The sequence below is a fragment of the Erythrolamprus reginae genome, chromosome 10 (assembly GCF_031021105.1).
Source record: "Erythrolamprus reginae isolate rEryReg1 chromosome 10, rEryReg1.hap1, whole genome shotgun sequence".
Lineage (NCBI taxonomy): Eukaryota > Metazoa > Chordata > Lepidosauria > Squamata > Dipsadidae > Erythrolamprus > Erythrolamprus reginae.
In genome coordinates this window covers 48,679,259-48,703,168 of record NC_091959.1, presented here as the reverse complement: position 1 = coordinate 48,703,168, position 23,910 = coordinate 48,679,259, and the positions used below count along the sequence as shown (strand labels likewise).

Below are 23,910 nucleotides of genomic sequence, written 5' to 3'. Positions count from 1 at the left end.
AATGTCCATTTTGTGGAATCTTTCCAACCCAATACTACCACCGCTTGAGCACTTTCCAATGCTGCAGATTTTATTTCCTTGAATTCTCCTAGTTTTCTTTGTTTAATTAAAATCGCTATTTCTTTTGTAATTGTCCAGTTAATATTTAACATTTTGTTAATTTCGTTCTGTACTTCATTCCAGAATGTCTGAATTTCTGCACACTCCCAGAACATATGCATAAAGATTCCCTTTTTTTGACAACCATGCCAACAATTACCCTTCTCTTTCCCCTGGAAGTGTGCAAGTTGTGCTGGTGTATAATACCATTTATGTAAAATTTTCCTTCTCATCTCTTTAACTCTCGTATTTTTTATCTTATATATATTTTCTACTATTTCTTTCATTTCACTTTCATCTATTTGTAAATCATTTTGCCAGCATCTTGTCAAACTTTTTGTTACTTCCTCTTCCACCTGCAGTAACATTCTATATATATTACCGGCTTGTGCTTTACTCTCATTGATCTTTTCTCTTATTATTTTTTCTAAACAATTTTCTTCTCGTAAAAGAGCTTCTTTATTCTCACTTTTATTTAAATATGTACTTATTGCATTAATCTGCAGCCATTTCTGTTGACCAATCCACCATTCTAATCGAGTTCTGCTAACTCTTCCATCCTTCTCATATAATTGTTCAATTCTCGTTATCCCTTTGCTATTTAATACTTTAATAATTCTGCTTAAGTTAACATCATCCCCTGTATTCAATACGTATAACGTTGATAGCTTGGAATTCCTAGTTCCACATTTTCTCTGCCATTTAGACCATATTTCTAAACATGCTTTGAGAGGGTCGATTAAATTACTGATTTCTGTTCTACAGTGATCCCTCTATTATCGCGAGGGTTCCGTTCCAAGACCCCTCGCGATAATCGATTTTTCGCGATGTAGGGTTGCGGAAGTAAAAACACCATCTGCGCATGCGCGCCCTTTTTTCTATGGCCGCGCATGCGTAGATGGTGGAGTTTGCGTTCCCCGCCGCCCACGCAAAGGGGAAACCCCGATTCGGCTCCTCGTTGCTGCTGCGCTACCGAGCAGATCAGCTGCTGGGCGGCCGAAGGAACCTTCCCTGGGTCTTCCCCCTCTTGCTGGTGGGCGGGGTGAGCGGCGGGCATCAGCGAGGAGCCGGGGTTTCCCCTTTGCGTGGGCGGCCGGGAAGACCCAGGTTGGGGGTTTCGGGGGGGTGCTGGGAAGCCCCCCAGGCCGGCTGCGACCTTTTAAAACAGCCGCGCCGCTTCCCAGCTGACTCCCGAAGCCAAACCCGGAAGTGGTTTTTTAAAAAATTAATATATTTTTAAAAATCACGATATAGCGGTTTCGCGAAGATCGAGATCGCGAAACTCGAGGGATCAGCTGTACTCCAATTTTTAAATAATAACTCTTTATTATTTATATTATTAATTTCTTTTTCTAAATTTACCCATTTATTTCCCCCCCCATAACTGTAATTCCATTAATCTTTCTATTTGAAATGCTTCTCTATATAGTACTAAGCACGGGCTCCCCCACCCCCCCTCTTTCTCTTGTGCAAACTGCCAATGTTTTCTTATTCTGGGCCTTTTGTTTCCTTCAATCCAAAAGTTTAGTTTACTGTCCCATTCTCTCAGTTTTGCCCCAGGGAAGATACCCGCGTAGGCACCTGAAATAAATACATCATTTTTGGTATTATCATCATCTTAAGGGCCCTGATCTTGGCAATTCTTCCCAACTTTTTCCCCTTCCAATTTTTTATCTGCTTCTGAATTTTTTTCCATATTAAATTATAGTTGGCGTCACAATTTTTATCGGATTCTTAAACAACCAAATTCCTAGATATTTCATTTTTTTACAACCTAATTTCAATCCTGATATTTTTTGTATCTCAATTTGCTCTTTGGGGCCAGTGTTTAAACAAATTATCTCAGATTTCTCTATATTAACCATAAATCCCGATTGGTCTTTAAATTCCTGGAGCAATATCATTATTCTTTTCATCATTTCGATTGGGTTTCAGACATCACTATAGCATCATCTGCAAACAAATTTAATTTCAATTCGAATTTTCCTATTTGGTAACCTCTCCATTCCTTATCATTTCTAATTTTATTTGCTAAAGTCTCAATTGCCAGTGCAAATAACATTGGGGATAGTGGACAACCCTGCTTAGTTCCATTCTGAATTTTAATCGTTTCTGTTCTGTTACCATTTACTCTGATATGAGCTATATTATCCTTATAAATTGTTTCTATAATTCTACAGAATGAATCTCCCATATTTAAATCTTTACATAATTGAAATAGGTAATCATGATTAACTTTATCAAAGGCTTTGTACACATCTAACTTTAATATATTTAGTTTTCTTTTGGTATTGGTAGCATGGTGTATAACATTGACCATGTTTCTAATTGGTTCATAAATCTTTCTTCCTTTAACAAATCCATATTGGTCTTCTCCAATTACTTTTGGTAAAATATTCTCCACCCTGTTTGCCAATATTTTCATAAATATTTTATAATCCTGATTTAATAAGCTGATAGGGCGATAAGAACTTGGATCCATTAAATCACGATCCGGCTTTGGGATAGTTATAATTTCTGAGATTTTCCACGTCTGTGGAGTTTCAGAAGTTTTAATTACATTATTAAACAATTTTTCCATATGCGGTAATAATTCATTCATATAAGTCTTATAATATTCAGCAGTAAAACCATCTGGACCTGTGGCTTTAGCAGGTTTCAACCCTTTAATAACTCTAGATATCTCATCATTTGTAATTTTTGCATTTAGCATTTGTCTATCTTCTTCCGTTAATTTCTCATTAACCTCTATGGTTTGCAATGTAATATGTTCTTTTTTATATAAATTCCCATAAAAGTCACTCATTATTTTTTCCATTTCTGCATTACTACGTTTAATTACACCTTCCTTATCCTTTAAAGCAGAGATATGGGATTTCTCTTTTCTTTTTTTCAAATAATGTACCATTTGTTTCATTGATTTGTTCCCCCATCCCTTAATTCTCTGTTTTATAATCATCTTCATTTTATTCCATCTTTCTTCATCAAGTGATTGTAATTTCTTTTTCTTAAATAATAATAGTGTATTCCAAGCTCTATTTCTTGTAATTTTTAAAGTTTCTTGGATTAAATCTATTTCTTTTAATAAGTTTTCTCTTTCAACTTCCCAGGATTTCCTAATAAAAGCTTCAGTACTAATACAATTACCCCTCATCACAGCCTTATGTGTATCCCAAACTATTGTTTGCTTAATTTCGCCTGTTGCGTTAATACAAAAAAATCCACTCAGTTCCTTTTGTAATTTAATTCTATTTTCCTCATTAGCTGATACCACAGGGTTATATCTCCAAATCCTTTGTTGCCTGCCAGCCTCTAACTCAATCACTGCTAATAATGGAGCATGGTCTGATAACCAAATGCTTTTCACTTCCACTTTCTTGAGCTGTGCCTCTGCTGTTTTATTAATTAACATATAATCAATGCAACTAAATTTATTATGTCTTGCTGAATAAAATGTGTCCCTGTTTACTATATTTTCATGTAAATCCGTCATATTAATTTTATTTAAATGTAATTTTTTCTTTTCACCCCTCCCTGCTGTTAATTCCAAGTTGAAATCGCCTGCTAAAATCACTGTGCCTTCTGCAAAATTATCTAGTTTACGCTTTACATTCATTATGAATTGTTTTGCATTTACATTGGGGGCATAAATTACTGCTAAGGTTACTAGCTTATTATTTATTTTTCCCCTTAATAAATAGCATTCTACCGTCTTTGTCTCTTTTAATATTAGTTAATTGAAATAACAATCTTCGGTTAATCAAGATGGCGACTCCTCTGGATTTTGCTGTCCCTCTCGACTCATAAACCTGTTGCCACTCGCCATTTGTAACTAATTTATCTGTTTTTTCCCTTCCTTTATGAGTTTCTGATAAAAATAAGATATCAGCTTTGCTGTCCCTAGCTAGCTTCATGATTCTATAACGTTTTTTCTGTGATGAAAGACCATTTACATTCAACGACAATAACACTGTCTCACCCATTTACATAATTTTAAATACATTTCCCCCTCCTGCAAAACAGAGCCTGCTGGAAAAATGCTTATTAATTACCATGAATCCCCACCCTAGTGCCTCTTCCCTAGCACCCCCCCCAAGGGGAGGCAACGAAAAAACCTTTTGTTATCCAAGAGGCACTCCTGGATTTGCGTTCCACTAGAAAGCTCCCCCGTCTCTCCCCATTTAATACCATATAAAAAGATTCCCCCCTCCTTCCCTCTTTTCCCCTTATTGGTTAGCAAGAAAAAAAGAAAAATACACAAAGAAGAGGTTAATTAGTTGAAAACCATAATACCATATTAGCAAATCAGCTCAGTTCAGTTCATTATTTCTTCTTCTGGCGCGTAACTCTTGGCTCTTCTCTTTTCTCTTTCTCCTGAAGAAATTCCAGTTCCTTTTGCAGAGCTGCAATTTTTTCCTCCTTGCTTTGTTCTGCTGCACGAATCGGTTGAAGCATAAACAAATCATCTTCCCTTCTTCCATGTCTCGCATCCCCGTCTGCTACTTCTGGCTGGCTCTTCGATGTCGATGCCTGGGAAATTTCCTTCAAATCAACCCCCAGCTGTTGAAGCAGTGTCTTCCCCTCCTTCAGAGATCTCGCCTGGAAAACTTTGGAGTCTTTAAAAACAATTACTGTAGCAGGATAACATCATGAGAACTGGGTTCCGTTTTCGTAAAGCTGGGAGGTGACTTCTCTCATCTGATTTCTCATCTTGAGGGTTTCTGCAGACAAATCTTTTAAGATGCGTATTGGAGTGGCTTTGTAACGTAAGTTTGAAATCTGCTTTAGCTCTCTGAATATTTCTGCCGCCCTCCTTTCCGAGTTAAACCTTACAATAATATCTTTTTGATCTCCTTGATTCCGAGATCCAAAAGCCCAGTGCGCTCTTTCAAATTCACCTGGGTCACATTTAACATTATTTTCACTGAACCATCGGTAAATTGCTTGAATAAGATGTTTACTCTCCGCAAAATCTTTTGGGAATCCCCTCAGGCAGAGATTAGCTCTTCTTTGTCTGTCCTCTAAGTTAATTATGCGAAGTTCCTGGCGACTCTTTCCCTCCTCCAGTTTCCCAATTCTTTGATCTTGTGTTTTCGACTGTTCTTTCAAGTCAGCCACCCCAGCTCCAACAGCCGCTATCTCCTTTTTCATACCTTGAAGTAACTGTCCCATATTGGCAAATGCCGTTAGCAATGAATCCATCTTTCCTTCCAGCGCCGTAGTAGACGCCATCTTTTCCTTTGTTCTCACTTTTCCCCCTACTCACGTTTAGAACTGTGGGTTACTTCTTCTTTTAACTCTTTTTTATAAAGTTTTCAAAAACTCCGTTCAATCCGCTTCCTCTCAATCCACTATTCACCAAGCTAGAGAGGGTTGTCGGGGGTTAACTTTCACTTTTCCTACTTCACATGAGGGAGCTTTCTTTCGGTGCGTCTATCTGGATCGATGCATGCGCAAATCCCCATATCTATCTATCTATCTATCTATCTATCTATCTATCTATCTATCTATCCATCCATCCATCCATCCATCCATCCATCCATCCATCCATCATATGGCAGACTCATATAATCTCTTAGTAAAAAGGAACACAAAAGCAAAATGCGAAACGTGGATTATAAAATCCAAAATCTTAAACAGGAAGATTACAGGCATGTATATCTACATTTGCAAGTATAATTTTTTACTTCCTCTGCCGCAGACCTCCACAGTCCCTGGCCCCAGCTGGAAACTCACCAAAATGAATAAACATTTGAAGAGACTGGCAAATATTGTCAAGTACCACCACCGTCTTGTCAGCCACCAGCACGCAGCCATCACTCAAACTGTAGGCATTTAATTCCGGGTTAGATGAAACCTGAACAATTAAAAAAAATATAGATGTAATGAAAGTCTGTGTAGATGGATTGAAATAAAAAAAGCACGCAAGGAGCCAATGGGACCTGAACTCTTGGCATATCTGTGTCAACAGATTAAAACAAAAGAATTAGTCCATATCTCTTCAACACTCCGCAATCTGCACTGGCTGCCAATCGGTTTCCGGACTCAATTCAAAGTGTTGGTTATGACCTATAAAGCCCTACATGGCATTGGACCACATTACTTACGGGACCGCCTCCTGCTGCATGAATCCCAGTGACCGGTTAGGTCCCACAGTCAGACTTCTCCGGGTCCCATCAACTAGACAATGTCGCTTGGTGGGGCCTGGGGGAAGAGCCTTCTCTGTGGTGGCCCCAGCCCTCTGGAACCAGAGGTCCGTACTACCCCCACCCTCCTCGAGTTCTGTAAGAGTCTAAAGAGTCATCTATGCCTCCAAGCCTGGGGTCATTAGATTCTACCCTGCTGGCCAATGAATGTATAGTGGGTTTGTTTGAATGGGTATGTATGTATGTATGTATGTATGTATGTATGTATGTATGTATGTATTCCATTTTTATGCCGCCCTTCTCCTTAGACTCGGGGAATGTGTGCATGTTAATAGGCCTTTTAGTTTTTAAACGTAATTCTTAATTTTAATTATTATATCTCGGTATATTTTTCTATGCTGTGAGCCGCCCCGAGGCTTCGGAGAGGGGCGGCATAGAAATTTAATAAATAATAACAACAACAACAATAACAACAATAATAGTAATCATGCACATTGTAGCTATATATCTGCTGCACGAATCCCAGCGACCAGTTAGGTCCCACAGAGTTGGCCTTCTCTGGGTCCTGTTGACTAAACAATGCCGTCTGGCAGGACCCAGGGGAAGAGCCTTCTCTGTGGCGGCCCCGGCCCTCTGGAATCAACTCCCCCCCAGAGATTAGAATAGCCCCCACCCTCCTTGCCTTTCGTAAGCTCCTTAAAACCCACCTCTGTTGTCAGGCTTGGGGGAATTGAAATATTCCCTTCCCCCTAGGCTTATAAAATTTATGCTTGGTATGTCTGTATGTATGATTGGTTTCTTAAATTAGGTTTTTTTTAATTTAACTTAAACTTAAATATTAGATTTGTTTATATTGTCTTATTATTGTTGTTAGCCGCCCCGAGTCTACGGAGAGGGGTGGCATACAAATCTAATAAATGAATGAATGAATGAATGAATAAATAAATAAATTATATCACTGACAGTCCTCAGGTTACAACCATCATGGAGTCTGCAAGTTCAAATCTCGGTGGTAAGTCCCCTTCCTCAGGCTGGTCATAACTTTGAATAGTCACTAAGTGGCCAGCCATAAGTCGAGGACAAGCCGTACTGTTCTGTAACAGAGTAGTAGGGCTCTGTGTTTCCTCTTTATAGTTACTAGATCTTTGGATTGAAATGAAAAAAGAGACGTCACCCAGCAGCTTGCGATGGGATCCTTAAGGCTGTGCTACCTTTTGGGATGAGGTTATTTTCACCAGCGTGTTCATCTGATAGAGCGCGCTTCCACATTCTTGCCTGGAACATATCCTCAGCGGTCCGCTTCCTGTATCATCGCTCATCAGGAGCTCAACGTTGTCCCACATCTTCATTATCTAAAAACAGCAACACACACACAAAAAATGTACGTTTACATATACAGACCACGAAAAGGTAATCTGAATGGAGAATATGAGAACGAATACAAATACAGTGGTCCCCCGAGTTTCGCGATCCCGAACATTGCGAAACGCTATATCGCGATTTTTCAACCCGGAAGTAAAAACACCATCTGCACATGCGCGCCCTTTTTTCTATGGCCACGCATGCGTAGATGGCGCCGGGCAGATCACTTCGCGGAAGTTCGCTTCAGAACTCAGCTGGGAAGCGGCGGGAGCGAACGGCGTGGGCGGGCGAAGGGCGGGCAGGCAGGCGGCGGACGGACAAGCGGCGGGCGCGGCAGCAGCGAGGAGTTTGCGTGGGCGGCGGGAAAACCCCAATCTTCGGCTCCTCGCTGCTGCGGCGGAAGTAAAAACACCATCTGCGCATGCGCAGATGGTGTTTTTACTTCCGCACCGCTACTTCGCGAAAAACCGATCATCGCGAAGGGTCCTGAAACGGAACCCTCGCGATAATCGGGGGACCACTGTACATGGATTTTGCATTAAACCTCTTTCATGATAAGTAGTTAGTGTCTTAGTTAAATGAAAAAAGAAAAAGAAGAACAAGGCATTGAAAAAGTAAAAAGAGAAGGAGCAAGAGAGAAAGAAAAGAGAAAGAGAAGAAAAGAAAAGAAAAGTAAAGAAAGGAAGAACTATATATATCATATGCTGCAACGTCCTGCCTGTCAATGACTACTTCAGCTTCAACCGCAGCAACACAAGAGCACGCAACAAATTCAAACTTAATATTAATCGCTCCAAGCTTGACTGTAAAAAATATGACTTTAGCAATCGAAGCGTGGAACTCGTTACCAGACTCAGTAGTTGTCAACCCCTAACCCCCAACACGATTGACCTCTCCAGGTTCCTAAGAGGTCAGTAAGGGGTGTACATAAGTGCACTAGCCTGACTTTCATCCCCTGTCCAATTGTCTATCCTTATCTCATATCTCATATATCTTTTCTTCCTTTCATATATCTTCTCCTCTACTTTTATATCTTTTCTTTATATATAATACTTCATGTCTATTCTCTTCAATATGTATTGTGTATTGGACAATATATATATGTAGATTGTTCTGAGTTCGGGTTTTGCCCCGTGTAATATATTGAGTGTCTATGCGATGTTTTGGTGAAATCACATTCACCATCATCAGGCTGAAGTTGTAAGCTTCGTGCTGCTGTAGATATACTGTATCTATATCTATATAACTATATCTATATAACTATATCTACAACAGCACGAAGCTTACATCTTCAGCCTGATGATGGTGAATGTGATTTCACCAAAACGTCGCATACACTCAAAATATTACACGGGGCATAACCCGAACTCAGAACAATCTACATACATATACCCATTAAAATCTACAAAAGATATATATATGTTGAAGGGATTGGATACTGTAGCCTAGAGGATAATTATCTGCCTTATAAGGCAAAGGTTGCAGGTTCAAGACCCAGTGGGTACGGCTAGCTGATGAGGCCAAAATAAGGCCGAAATAGATCTATCCTAGTCTCCTTTAATTTTCAAATTCAGCAAAAAAACATGTGACATATATATAACAGCCTTTGTGGTCGTGTTACATTTCTACATTTCTACAGTTTACAGATGTTTTCAGCAATCTTCAATTTCTCTAATATGAACTTAGAATTCGAGGCTACAATAATTTAATAAACAATTTTGTTGTGTATACACCAGTGTTTCCCAACCTTGGCAACTTGAAGATATTTGGACTTCAGCTCCCAGAATTATTTTTTGCAAGGCAGACATGCAACTGGGCAAAGCTTCAGCGGGTGAATTCCCACCTGTCACCCATTTATTAATATTTATTTGTTTTGTCCAATACACAATGAAGGTTATAGAGCAGGGCTCTTCAAACGTGACCACTTTAAGACTTGTGGACTTCAACTCCCAGAATTCTCCAGCCAGCTATGAGAATTCTGATTTCACCCAGAGAATTCTGGGAGTTGAAGTCCACAAGTCTTAAAGTAGCCAAGTTTGAAGAGCCCTGTTATACAGGATATATATACTCGTAGTAAAATATATCAAAGAACTTTTGCAGGCCCTCCCTCAAGATTAGCCCCACCGGCGGGTCACATCTACCCACTGCCGCCGCTCCCGGCTTGGAAGGCTGCGAGGAAGCCGCGCAGGCACCGAACCGGCCGACGTTCAAAAGGAGGGTTTTTTTGCATTTGGCGGGAGTTCTCTCCACAGGCAGGACTGAGCCGGCTACGGCGGCCCGCGGAGGCCAAACTTTCTCAGGAGAACGGCGAGGCCAAACCGGGGAGATAGAAAAAAGTGTAGAGGTGTCCTTCGTCGTGATTTCTTTCGCCTTATGTGAGGAGTGCTTGGGCTCTCTTTCGTGTCTCTCTCTCCCGGTTATTCGGATCTCAATTCCTCAAAGGACAACACTGAGGAGAATTGGGCGCAACTCAGAAAAATCACTCTCACACATCCCACATATCAAGGGTGGCCATCTTCTCTTTATTAAAGAAAAATGGATAGAGATAAATCAGGTCATATTTCAGTGTTTAAAGCTTATTTGGAGCCCCCCCTCGTGTTCTTTGAGGCAAGAGAGCCTTTAAAAAAAGGAAAACAGCCACAGTATTATACTCTACACCTGTGTTTCCCAACCTTGGCAACTTGGAGATAATTGGACTTCAACTCCCAGAATTCCCAAGCCAGCGAATGCTGGCTAGGGAATTCTGGCAGTTGAAGTCCAAATATCTTCAAGTTGCCAAGGTTGGGAAACACTGCTCTACATGGTATATCTCTATTTTTTCCTCATCTGCGCAGGCGCAGTGGCGCTCTTTTTTTGCCTCCCGCCTCACTCCCGGCTACATCCGGGCACTTCCCAAGCAAGGGGGCGGGGCTGAGCTGAGAGGGCTGCTCGCCCAGTTGGTTCGCGGAGGCGCTGCGCGTCGCTTGCTGAGGGGGCCGAAGCCGCAGAGGAGCCGGAGGTCCCGCTCGGGGCCCGTTTCCCCCCCCTCCCTGCACCCCGGCATGGCGGTGAGGCTCCCCCGACGGCTTCCCGGACTGGCGGAGGGCGAGGCCCGGGCGGCGGGCGGGGCCGCCTCGGGTGGAAAGCGCCAGACAAGATGGCGCCCGGCCGCCATGATGGGCCTCCGTGAGGGGAGGAGGGAGGCGGTAACCCCCCCCCGCGCGGCTTCTCGAAGCTTCTCGGGGGGGGGGGCGGGCCTCGAACCGGGATGCGGATCTTGGCACCTTCGTGAGGAGAAGCGAGTGTTCGGATCCCCACGTCGGGCTGACACGCCTCAGACAAGCGTGGATGGTTGGGGGGCAGGACTTTTGTCTGGGGTTAAAGCCGGTATAGATGTGGGTGGATGGAGAGAGAGAGAGGCAGATAGATTAAAAAGAAATAGAGACAGATAAAAGATAGATTAAAAGAGAGAGAGAAATGGATGATAGGTAGGCAGAAGATAGGTGAAAGATAGATAAAAGATATATTGGATAAATAGATATGCAGATAGATGAGATAGATAGTAGATCGTTAGGTGAAAGATAGACAGATGAGATAGATAGTAGATATATGAAAGATCGATATATAGATAGTAGATAGATATAGATAGATGAAAGATGCAGGGATAGATAGATAGTAGACAGATTATAGATAGGTTAAAGATAGACAAATAGATTAAAGTAGATAGATAGTAGATGGATAAATTAGATAGATAGATCGATAGATAGATGAAAGATAAATAGTAGATAGATGGATAGTAGATAGATAGGTAGGTAGGTAGGAAAATAGATGATAGATACGTAGGACAAATAGATGAAAGTAGATAGTAGATTAGATAGATGAAAGATAAATAGTAGATAGATGGATATTAGATAGATAGGTAGATACATAGATACGTAGCTAGATATCCGGGTTTCCCCCAAAATAAGGCCTCCCCTGATAATAAATTCAATCTGGCTTTTGAGTGCTTGGCGCTTAGTTCAGGTTTCAAAAAAATAAAAAACAGGATCTTATTTTTAGGGAAACAAGTTGGATAAAATAGAGACAAAAGAGAGGTAGAGATAGATAAAGAAAAGAAATGCAGATAAAGAAATAGATAACGTGTATATAGATAAACAAAAATAGATGGCTGTATATGTGTGCACGTTTATGTTTATAGATGTGTAATTTACATGTTAAGTATGTATTTACATTTATGCATTGATCCGAAGCCTTTTTAAAGCGAATTTTATTATAGGATGTCAGTGATCAATGTGGAAAGGAACAGGGTGTGTTTATGAATTCAGAGACTTGGAGGAGGGTATTTAGGGCTTATTATTTATTTATCTATTTTATCAATCATATTTATATGCCACCCTTCTTGTAGACCCAGGGTGGTGAACAACAATTATAGGATGGGGAGAGGAAACTAAGCCTACTTGTGGCTCTTTTACAAATATAACTTAAGAAAAGAAGGTGACATGCTGGGCAGGTATAAATCTTCACATATGGCTGTATATGTGTGGCAGAGATTGGGGTTGCTTAAAAAGAGTGCCAGTAGAACAGTTTGGTTTCTGCCTTCTGTAGCTGCTCCCCATGGAAGAGGAGTATGCTGAGTATAAAACTACATTTCCCTTTGACTGTTTTGAGTATAATTTGTGAAAGCTAACTCTTCCTTACAGGGTAACCAAGGTGGGATGAGTAAAACCTCAATTTGTAGTTGAATTAATGGAATCAAGTTCCAACAGCTTTCTGGCTGAGGGTGGGGTGGGGTGACTATTAACTTCAGAGGGGCTTGTATTCTGAGTAAATATTTTAACCCGGACGTCTTAAAAAAATATTTTTATCAATCGATTGATCATGCCATTGTAATAGCATATAATGCTATTCTTAGTTGCCAATGTTAAATGTTGTTTATGATCTGTTTTAAAGCTCTTGGGGTTGTACAGCTTCAGGTTAGTTCCATACTCTCAGCTGAGGTTTAATTTGTTTGGAATATTCCTATTTAGAAACAGTTTTCAACTTAAGTAATGCAATCATAAAATCCTTTGTATTTTTTCTACCTAATATTCTACTTTTGTATTTTTTCTACCTAGTTTTTCACACTAGGAGGGTAATTTAGTTCCTAAAGAAAGATATTAAAAGAGTTGTGTACTTTAGTGTGAAGGAAATCGACATATTGTTTATTGTATTATTATGCTGTATTTTAAAGAACTTGAGGTAGTGTCTCATAGCTTTAGGAAGAGTAGCAAGTCACTGTACTGAAACTATTAAAAGTTATTTCATTTTAAATTAGGCTAGTGATTCTGAGCGAGAGGCAAATCCTCCAGAGAAATTATCTCCTGAGAGAGAGAAGAAAAAGGAACGATCAGATGCATCCAGTTCACCTAGAACTTCAAAACACCATTATTCAAGGTCACGTTCCAGATCAAGAGAAAGAAAACGAAAATCCGGTATGTTCTCTTTTGCTAGTGGGCATACCCTTGTAGTTTAATTGTTGCCTCAGTTAAGATAGTCATTTATTACAATCTCTGTCACTTTGAAATAAATGCTTCAATTCAAAATGTAATTTTTTGGAATGTAAGTCATAAGTCTTTCAAGGTAGAATGGTGAATTGACTAAACAGACCTTAGAATTATGTTGAGCCTTGTATGAGGGAAGCGGATTGTGAATATTAACAGTTCCAACTACAGTGGTACCTCAAGATACGGACCCCTCGTCTTACGAACAACTCGTGATACGAACCCGGGGTTCAGAAAAATTTTGCCTCTTCTTACGAACTTTTTTCGAGTTACGAACCGGCGTTCAGGAGACAGCTGGGAAGCCGCGCGGCTGTTTTAAAAGGTGACAGCCGGGCGGCGGGGCTTCCCAGCAGCCTCCCGAACGCCGGTTCGTAACTCGAAAAAAGTTCGTAAGAAGAGGCAAAATTTTTCTGAACCCCGGGTTCAGTTCGGGAGGTTGCTGGGAAGCCCCCCAGCCCGGCTGTGACCTTTTAAAACAGCCGCGCGGGTTCCCAGCTGTCTCTGAACGCCGAATGCAGAAGTTCGGGTTTGGCGTTCGGCTTCGGGAGACAGCTGGGAAGCCGCGCGGCTGTTTTAAAAGGTCACAGCCGGGCTGGGGGGCTTCCCAGCACCCCCCCGAACCCCGAACTTTTGCCGAACTTCCGGGTTCGGGGTTCGGGAGGTTGCTGGGAAGCCCCCCAGGCCGGCTGTCACCTTTTAAAACAGCCGCGCGGCTTCCCAGCAGTCGCCGAACACCAGTTTTTTGCGGGGGGGGTTTTTGGTTGCACGGATTAATTGACTTTACATTGTTTCCTATGGGAAACAATGTTTCGTCTTACGAACCTTTCGTCTTACGAACCTCCCCCTGGAACCAATTAGGTTCCTAAGACGAGGTATGACTGTATTTTAAATCTGTAACATAGCTTCAGCATTAATATCATTGGAATTGGAGCTTATGTAGATGGAAATGATTTTTTGAAAAGTATATGTTGGATGGACTGATGGGTGCTTTCCTCTTTAGATAATGAAGGGAGAAAATACAGAAGTCGGAGCAGAAGCAAAGAGGTAATTAATACTTTGTAGTGCTTGGGTAATTGTGCAGGACATATTTACAAGTATGTCATAGCATGTATAAATCTTAAGATATAATTGTCTAAATGGTAAGTACAAAAAAAAAAGTAAATTCAGAAAGTGCTTGGAGTGAGAAGCATGAATGAAGCCATCTTTGTAGCAAAAAGGTAATAGTTGACCAAAAAAAAAATTTTCATGTGGAGATTTATTGTGGAAAATACCATGATAAAAAATTTAATATAATTGATTTTCACAGAGCTTCCATTCACCAGAGTTCAGCTAAGCATTTGCAGAATTCTTTTCCCATCTCATTCTACCTCGACCCTGAAATTTTTGTCACAGTTTGGGTGAGGGCATAATTGGAGTTTCTTCTCCCATGGTGGGGTTTGTCCATACAAAACAGGAGTCGCAGAGATGTAAATAAAGGGTTTTGAAGGCCAAGCGAGGGGCTGGAGATGAGGAAGCCATGGTAGGAGCATTGCTAGGGGAAGGAACAGCCTCTGGTGCAGAGGTGGTTTCAGACCAGGAGCATCAGCAGTAACTGTCAAATTCTGTTAGATCAGAGCTTTAGGTGAAATTTCTTTCTTAGGAGACTTTTCCCCTCCTCCTCCCCTTTGCAATGGAAGCTCTGTTTAAAGAAAAAAGTAGGAGAGTATTTGTGAAATTGACTATATTGTTAAGATCACATGATAACATTTCTATAATAAATCATACTCAGCGTGCTAATGCGCGAAGAGACTGAACTGAAGACGCTCCAGACTCAGATAGCAAAATTATAAGCCTACTTCATGATAAGGTAACTATTAGTCATTCAAACTCATATTACCCTTGCAAAGAAATTTAAATCAGTTTTATTGGATATAATAAGTGTTTTTAAAGTACATGCTATGTGTTTAGAAGACTATTCCGTTTTATTTTCAAAAAGTATTTCCCTCATAATGTAGAAATAATTTCAAACTAGTTAAGAACTGTACCGTTCTTATTTTAAATTCCTATTGTTAGAATTTGATTTTTCTATTGATGTTTGAACCAATATTTTTAGGCAATTGTCCTAATTTGTAATGCTTAAGAACTAAAGGGTTATTCCTAGTTCTCCTAGTAATTTTGCATGTTCCAAAAAGGAGGAGGACAGAATAATATGGACATCACACAGTATTGGAAAAAACATCCACCGCGGTCCATAAAAATACTTTGGCAGTTGGGTTTGTTCCATGTTTGTGAGCTTTTCCCATTTTTGTTACGCAATAATAAGTACACTCCTCCTTTAATCTTCAGTGGATATCCAAATAGTTCCATATTAAAAATTTAGCCACAAAAGTTAAAATGCTAATAATTGTAGTCACTTAACATTTAGAATAAGATGGTGTAATTAATGAATAAATAAGTAAATGGTTGAATTATATGTATGTGATATTGGCTTTGAGTGAGGTTACTAGCACCTGGAAGATAAGGAATTACATGAAAATGTTAAGGATTCCTTGTGCAGTATCACTCCCAGTACAATTTATAGAGAAAATTGTACTTAAATAGTAAAAGCACAGAAAAGGAAAGCAACAAAGAATCTTTACCCAAATTTTAGAGAACTAAACATCAAAATGCTAAAGTGTCTTACAAAGAGCCCAGATTGTTGCAGGTTCAAAACATGATCTGGCTTGAATGCTGGTTACCTGACAGACAAGGTTCTAGGCTGGGGATCCACTGTTTCACCAAGCCTCAGTTTGACTGTCTAAATGTCCTGCCATGTTGCTGGATGAGCTTTTTAAAGATTTCTCTGGGGTGACGAGGGAACAGCGTGTTTTCTTTTGGGGAACGAGGCCACCAGACCCTCAGAACAGCTGTTCCATCTTGTGGTGTAAATTTGGCTTTGTGGCAGGGGATGGTTTAAACCTTTTGGAGCAAGATATAAGTCAAGCAGGAGGGTGGGGAATGGTAGGGTCACCTCTGCAACGTTGTGTAGATGGTGGCGGTGGTGTTAAAAGATATCTCAGTTGCCTGGGGCCACGCTCCTAAGGCTACTAATGTTGCATCGTCTCAACGTATCATTCTTGCTCTTCTAATGCCCATACTAACTCTCTGTTGCACTATTTTCCTGAAAGAACCAACTTCTTCTTAAAACAGGCACGAAGGCATGGGTCCAAAGAGAGGTCCTCCAAGAAGCACAGGCCTGAAGAGCATAACGACAAAGACCACCCTTCGGAGAAAGGGAGGGAGAGCCTGAACGCCTCTGAGAATGGCGAGGGGGATCGGCACAAGCGGAAGGAGAGGAAGCCCTCCAGGGGGCGGAGCCATTCAAGGTCTCGGTCGCGGGAAAGGTTAGACTCCTAGTTTCCTTCCCTGTTAAGAGTTTGGAGAGGATTCGGGAGATGGTTGACTACTTGGGGGACATTTTCGTCTTCTAAACTAACATGCGGTGGTGGTAGAACATTACGTGTCTTTGTAATTGGATTTGTGTTGGTAGAACATGATGTGTCTTTGTAACTGGATTTTGGGGGCACCACGGGTAGTCCCCAACTTAACAATTCACATAGTGATTACACCTGCATTGGAAAATGTGACTTACAACCTGTTCTGTTGGGCTCTCTGGTAGACTCCTCCCAAAAATTCACAGGTACAAATTTCAGACACACACACGTTTGAAAATTCAAAACAATGTTCTTTATAAGGAAAATTCACTTAAACCAAGCCCTCTTTTGGTATAGCCAAGAGCACTGGTCTCCAAACAAACTGGTAATTTGTACAAGTCCCTTATCAGTTCTGTGATACTTAGCTTGCAGCTGTGAGGCCATTCACAGTCCTTCTTCTTGCACAAAGTGAAACACACTTTGCTCTGGTTTAGTTTCAAAGCGGGGAAAAATCAGTGCACAAAAGGTCAAAGTCAGCAAAGCAGTCACGAAACAAAACGATCAGATAATCCTCCACAATGGCCAAACCCACAGGCTGCTCTTTATAGCAGCCTCACTAATGACCACAGCCCCACCCAACCACAGGTGGCCTCATTTTCTTTGATAATAATCTCTCAGTTGTTGCTGCCTATGCATCGCTCTCCGCATGCGTGGCTGTATCATTAACTCTTGTTCTGAATCCAAGGAGGAGCTAGAGAATTGATCTCCTTCTGAGCTGTCTGCCCCACTCTCCTCCTCCCTGTCACTCATGTCTTCTTGGTCAGAGGAGCCTTCATCAGCAGATTCCACCGGGGGCAACACAGGCCTGCAGCATGTGGATGTCTCCCCCACATCCACAGTCCTTGGGGCAGGAGCTGGGCCAGAGCTAACCACAACACAACCATTGTTCACACCTGTGACCGTTGCAACATTCCCATGCTCACGTGATTTACATTAGAACGCTTGACAGTTGACTCACACTTATGAGAACATCCCCGGAGGTCAGATCCCCCTTTGTGACCTTCTGACAAACAAAGTCAACGGGGAAGCCAGATTCACTTAATGACCATGTTGCTAATTTAGCAATTGCCGGGATTCCCTTACCAAATGTGGCAGAAAGGGTCATAAAACAGGGTGAAACCTATGTAACAGATTTCTCACTTAGCAATGTAAATGTTGGGCTCAGCTGTCATCGTAAATCAAGGACAACCTGTATTTGTTTCGTCAGCCTAGATCCAAACTCTTATACTTGACTAGATTGGGGATATCTTGGATTGTATTTCTTATAATAATCAGGGACTAATTTTTCTATAGAATGGCAATGCTGACTTAAGTTTCTGCATTCATTCCAGGGGAATATCTGCTAAATAACATAAGCCTAAAAACTTTCTCAATTATCTTTTTTTAAAGTACACTGCTCAAAAAAATAAAGGGAACACTCAGACAACACAATATAACTCCCAAGTAAATCAAACTTCTATGAAATCAAACTATCCACTTAGGAAGCAACACTGATTGACAATCAATTTCACCTGCTGTTGTGCAAATGGAATAGTTGTGCAAATGGAATATTCAATGAGAATATTTCATGCATTCAGACCTAGGACGTGTTATTTGAGGGTTCCCTTTATATTTTTGAGCAGTGTGTATTCTAAACAGCATAGTGCATATAATACTTTTATTTGCGAGTAATGAAATGGAATAGCCAACCTTGAGAACGTTAACGGGAATTTGGCCTGTGATTCCAGGCGGCACCGTAGTCGAAGCCGCGATAGGAAAAAATCCCGCTCCCGAAGTCGAGAGAAAAAGCGGCGCATGAGATCCAGATCTCGATCCAAATCCAGACACAGGCATAGGAGTCCCAGCAGGAGCCGAACCAGGAGCCGGAGCAGGTGTGTTGACGCTTTTTAAACAATAAAACGTAGAGGGAGTGATGGCGAATGGGAGGAAGGTGCTGTTCAGGCTCGTTTGCGCCTGATAAATAATCGTGAGGGCAGGAAAAATGAAACTCTCTGGTTCTGAACAGGGAAAGGAAGAAGAGACCCGAAAAGCCACGAAGGTTCAGTAGAAGTCACAGCCGAACTCCAAGTCCCCCGCCTTTCCGGGGGCGAAACACAGCTATGGATGCCCAGGAAGCCTTGGCCCGGAGGTATGAAACTCCCCCCCCACACCAATTTTCACATATTTAGATTGTAATTTTCTTTGAAATTTTTTCTGAGATGCTTTTTCAACACACCCATACAATTGCTGTGAAACTGGAAATGGGAAAGTATTCCAGTCCCTTTGTCTTTCTCATCAAACGTATCTGTCGAAATCGAACTAAGAAGCAGCAACGGAGAAAAGGGCTCGATAATCTCTGGCTTTTTCAGTTTCTCCTTTGCGGTTTTGTGTCTAAATGAACAGTCTGAAATGGGAAAAGGTCTTTTCACGTCTTTCTGCATTGTTATTCCTAGGTTGGAAAGAGCAAAAAAATTGCAAGAACAGAGAGAGAAAGAACTGGTCGAGAAGCAGAAGCAACAGGAAATAGTTGCCGGTAATTTATTTATTTATTCATTTATTTATTGGATTTGTATGCCGCCCCTCTCCATAGACCCGGGCAGCTAACAACAATGATAAAAACAGCATGTGACAATCCAATCCAATACTAAAATAACTAAAAAAAACCTTATTATAAAAAGCAAACATACATACAGACATACCATGCGTAAATTCTAAAAGCCTAGGGGGAAAGAATATCTCAGTTCCCCCATGCCTGGCGGCAGAGGTGGGTTTTGAGAAGTTTACGAAAGGCAAGGAGGGTGGGGGCAATTCTAATCTCTGGGGGGAGTTGGTTCCAAAGGGCCGGGGCTGCCACAGAGAAGGCTCTTCCCCTGGGTCCTACTAAATGACATTGTTTGGTTGACGGGACCCGGAGAAGGCCCACTCTGTGGGACCTAACTGGTCGCTGGGATTCGTGCGGCAGAAGGCGGTCCCGGAGATGATCTGGTCCAGTGCCATGAAGGGCTTTATAGGTGATGACCAACACTTTGAATTGTGACCGGAAACTGATCGGCAACCAATGCAGACTGCGGAGTGTTGGTGTAACATGGGGAAGCCCATGATTGCTCTCGCAGCTGCATTCTGCATGATCTGAAGTTGAACTTGAAATTGAACTTTCCTTTAAAATGGAGATAGTAACAACGCACCACTTTTATTTCATTTTGATCTGTCTCTAGAGACTTTCTGTTCTTCTACCATTTTTTAAAATACCAGTGATGCCTTTGGACAAAAGCTGGTAAAGGCTGTGGACCAAAAGAGATTGTATCAATTTTTACGGCTTGCAAAAGTTAGCACCTTAGACGGTGCCTTTTGAAGAATAACTTTTTTGTTGGTTTCAGCGGCAGCTGCCACGGGCGGGTCAGTCATCAACGTCGCAGCCCTCCTGGCCTCCGGGACGCAGGTCACTCCTCAAATAGCCATGGCAGCTCAGATGGCAGCCCTGCAAGCGAAGGCTCTGGCCGAGACGGGAATTGCCGTTCCCAGCTACTACAACCCGGCAGCAGTGAACCCCATGAAGTTTGCCGAGCAAGAAAAGAAAAGGAAAATGCTGTGGCAGGGCAAAAAAGAAGGGGTAATTCTCCTGGGGGCTTTTACCTTCGTTTGATTAGCTGTGGGGAGTCTGCACCGTGATGTTATCAGAGGCAGATCAGGTTGCAGCTCATGACACTTTGGAGTTTTCGTAATCATAGTTCCCTCTAAGCTGAGCAGTGAGCCATGGCGCACTTCAAAATCATCATCAACTCAGAGTTTGCCAAACCTGCCCAGAAGCCGAGAGGGAAAGAGTGAGAGGGAAGGAGAGAGAGAGGAAGAGAGGAAGAGAGAGAAACAGATAGAAAAAAGAGAGGAAGGAAAAGAGAAAGAAAAAGAATGGGAGTAAGGAAGAGAGTTTGAAAGTAGCTCAACTATTTAAGTGGCATTTTGATATTGATAGAGTTGCCCTATGATGAGCTCACTGTTATAGACACACAGTACAGTATTTTATTTTGAAATTATCTGAGGCAAAACAGGGTGGGTTTATTTATTTATTATTTCTGTGCCGCCCAGTCCCGAAGGGACTGCCGCTCAGACACTATACTTTTCCGCGCCCCCCCCCCCCCCCCAAAAAAAAAATTAGAGGGAACACTGTTCGTAATTCTAAGATAGAGATCGCTTTAATGGGCTAATTTGCAGGGCCGGTAATGGCCAAGCCGATTCAGTAGCTAGATGCCAAATAAGCCCTTGTACTGAAAGTTTTGGGGGTGGGGACGACCATGAAAGGCTGAATGGGTTAAGAAAGGAATGGTGAAAAAAAGAAAACTATCTTTTCACCTGAGAAATCTTTATTCGGTTGCTACATTAAGTGTCGTACCACATGATTCTGGACAAATGTATATTTTATTTTATGTACGCTGAGAGCATATGCACCAAGACAAATTCCTTGTGTGTCCAATCACACTTGGCCAATAAAATTCTATTCTACATGTTGATTTTTCTTTTTTGATGAATATACTTCTATGTGCAACCTATAAAAACTTACTACTTTTATGTTTTTGTAGGATAAATCACAATCTGCGGAAATCTGGGAGAAACTGAATTTCGGGAACAAGGACCAAAATGTCAAGTTTAGGAAGTTGATGGGTATTAAGGTATGGTTTTTTAAAAGAATTAGCTTTATCTTTACTCCAGAAAGGTCAGCGTGAAGTGACCTGTGTGGTCTTGGATGCAGGGCGTCCAGAGGGGCGGACAAGCCTAATAAATTATTAAATTATTATTATTAAATCGGGGAATTATCAGGGAATTCATGAAAGAAACGGAATAAATCAGGGGGAAAAACAAAACTATTAAAGTTTATAAAAATCATGGGAAAATCATGTGTTTTTTTAAAAAAAAGCATCACACTGCCTGGCAGAATCAGGCAAAAATGAGCCTAGCTGTGGCCACAACTTGCTTCCTCAGCTACTGATATTTCTCCACGGTTTAGCCGTTTGGTACGACGTCCTCTACGACTGGGCCTTAACTAGATCGCAAGTGACAGGGAAACGTGTTGGGATTTCAGAATGCTTTTCCTCCTGGACGCCCTGTGGACAAGGCCTTCAGGCTATGAAACAAAACTTAAGAACGGTCCATGGAGTGAAGTCACATTCTCGAGGTTGCTGGAGGAATTAAGAGAGAAGCTCAAACCGTGGGAAAAATACAGATTTGGATTAAAATGGGGATCTGATTTAGAAACATAGAAACATAGACGGCAGAAAAAGACCTTTTGGTCCATCTAGTCTGCCCTTATACTATTTCCTGTATTTTATCTTGGGATGGATCTAGGTTTATCCCAGGCGTGTTTCAATTCAGTTACTGTGGATTTACCAACCACGTCTGCTGGAAGTTTGTTCCAAGGATCTACTACTCTTTCAGTAAAATAATATTTTCTCCCGTTGCTTCTGATCTTTCCCCCAACTCACCTCAGATTGTGTCCCCTTGTTCTTGTGTTCACTTTCCTATTAAAAACACTTCCCTCCTGGACCTTATTTAACCCTTTAACGTATTTAAATGTTTCGATCATGTCCCCCCTTTTCCTTCTGTCCTCCAGACTAGACAGATTGAGTTCATTAAGTCTTTCCTTAATTATCCTTTCATTATGTATACATTGCAAGAAGCCCCACCAACTTTTCAGAGCAGATCTGGAGAACCTCAGGTGTGGAAAATCTGCTTTTGCCCGACTGCTTGGTAACGTGAGAATTAGGGGGACACTAGTGGAGACTTTAGAGCAAAGCTTTGTTTCTGGATCTTTGCTATCGTTCAGCTGGAGCAGGAGAGTTGAATTTGGTGACCCGTTTAGTTGATGCTTTTCTTTTCTTCTGTCTCTCGCAGAGCGAGGAGGAAGCCGGGGCCAGCGGTTCGGTGGACGAGGAGAGTTATAAGACTTTGAAGCAGCAAGAAGAGGTCTTCCGTAATCTGGACGCACAGTACGAAATGGCCAGGTCACAAACACACACCCAAAGAGGAATGGGCTTGGGCTTCACGTCTTCGATGCGAGGGATGGACGCCGTTTGAGGAGGAGAGAAATGCCTCCGGACAGCTTTGAGACTCCGGCCAGGATTCCGTGGTTGAAACGTTGGCTTCCACGCCCACCGAAGGCTGGCATCCTAGCTTGCATGGGTGTTCACATTGACTTTAATTTATTGACATTGCAATTTCTTTTGTAAATACCAGATCAGTGATAACTGGTGTTCCATGTTGTAATCAGGTTATTATGCTCACACTTCCATTGTAGTGCGACAGAGCTCCAGAAGGGACACTTCCACTTCTGCTGTGGTTTTCCAAACGGAACCGCCGAGGGCGAACGCGCCACACGGATATTTTGTGTCCACACCGCCCCCCCCCCTCTCTTGCGTACTTTTTGTACTTTAAACTTGTACAGTTATTTTCAACTCTCTTGGAACATGAAACGCATCGTGTTGGTGTTAAAAACTAGCAGATCGGGCCCGTGGGTACATAAATGCAGTGCGACAACCTGGTTAATAAAACGTGTTTTTTTTTCTCAAGTAGTAGTGTATTTAAGTTTAGTAGACAAATTATTTCAAGGTTAATTTCGCGGATAAATGCTCATCCCAGTACAGGAAAGTAGAGGGTGGAATTTAAGTAAGCAGAGGATAAAGAATACTGCAGGTTCTTTGTTAGCTATATCAAAATACTACATTGTAATTACGCTCATCTTTCTTATCCAACTATTCTTTCCTCCATAGTCCTTAGGCATACTAAAATAGTAAAACATACTATCCTCAAAGATAGTATGTTTTAATAGAAATTGCCAGGTTAGGAAGTATTTTAACAGAATGTAAAAAGTGAAAAGTAAACCGCCACTAATTGCAAATGTAAGATGAGAAATTATAGCAGTTGGACCTCAGATATGTGAGAAAACAGTCTCTTGCAAATAACCAAGAAATTGATACTGGCTTCACAGATACGCTGGGCTGGAATTCTTGCTCCCCGTTTTTAATCTGTTATTAAAGACATTTAAGATTGAGAGCAATCCATCATATTAAACCTCAATATTTCCCCGAATTTGAGGATCGCAAGTGTTCAAGAGTTGCAGTTTTATTTAGAATTTGAGGCCCAAAACCAATCAGGAAGCGTGTTCTATGATTGATGGTATCCTCAGAAGCAGTTTTATATCAAAAGAGTAGCAGGTACTGGTAATATCCCATTAAAGTGTTAAAAAACCTCAAAAAATGCATGCCTTTGTTTTTATAACATCTTTGCATGCCTTAATTGCTGGCATCTCCTGTCCCATCATCCTAGACTAGAACCAAACGCCCAGCAGCCACAGCCCCTGTCAAC

At 41.5% G+C, this 23,910-nt stretch overlaps 2 protein-coding genes across 4 annotated transcripts in view; one reads left to right on the top strand and one right to left on the bottom strand.

Annotated features, from left to right (window-relative positions):
- Positions 1–9,881, bottom strand: part of KNTC1 (kinetochore associated 1) — a 105,468-nt gene extending 95,587 nt beyond the window's left edge. The window contains 3 exon segments of the mRNA XM_070763296.1: positions 5,836–5,956; positions 7,457–7,597; positions 9,749–9,881. Of these exon segments, the coding sequence (XP_070619397.1) occupies positions 5,836–5,956; positions 7,457–7,594 (259 nt within the window). The 5' untranslated portion in view covers positions 7,595–7,597; positions 9,749–9,881.
- Positions 9,882–10,427: 546 nt separating this feature from the next.
- On the top strand, positions 10,428–23,114 carry RSRC2 (arginine and serine rich coiled-coil 2). 3 transcript variants are annotated; one of them, XM_070763265.1, is made up of 11 exons: positions 10,508–10,654; positions 12,901–13,057; positions 14,127–14,170; positions 14,895–14,972; positions 16,273–16,488; positions 18,306–18,449; positions 18,584–18,706; positions 19,011–19,090; positions 19,935–20,167; positions 21,132–21,221; positions 22,441–23,114. In XM_070763265.1, the coding sequence occupies exons 4-11, from the start codon at positions 14,965–14,967 to the stop codon at positions 22,621–22,623; spliced, it is 1,077 nt and encodes a 358-aa protein (XP_070619366.1). In that variant the 5' UTR covers positions 10,508–10,654; positions 12,901–13,057; positions 14,127–14,170; positions 14,895–14,964; the 3' UTR covers positions 22,624–23,114. The 3 variants fall into 3 exon arrangements, with proteins under 3 accessions (XP_070619364.1, XP_070619365.1, XP_070619366.1); XM_070763263.1 differs by lacking the exon at positions 14,895–14,972 and having other exon boundaries at positions 10,428–10,654; positions 16,295–16,488; XM_070763264.1 differs by lacking the exon at positions 14,895–14,972 and having other exon boundaries at positions 10,491–10,654.
- Positions 23,115–23,910: the final 796 nt, after the last annotated feature.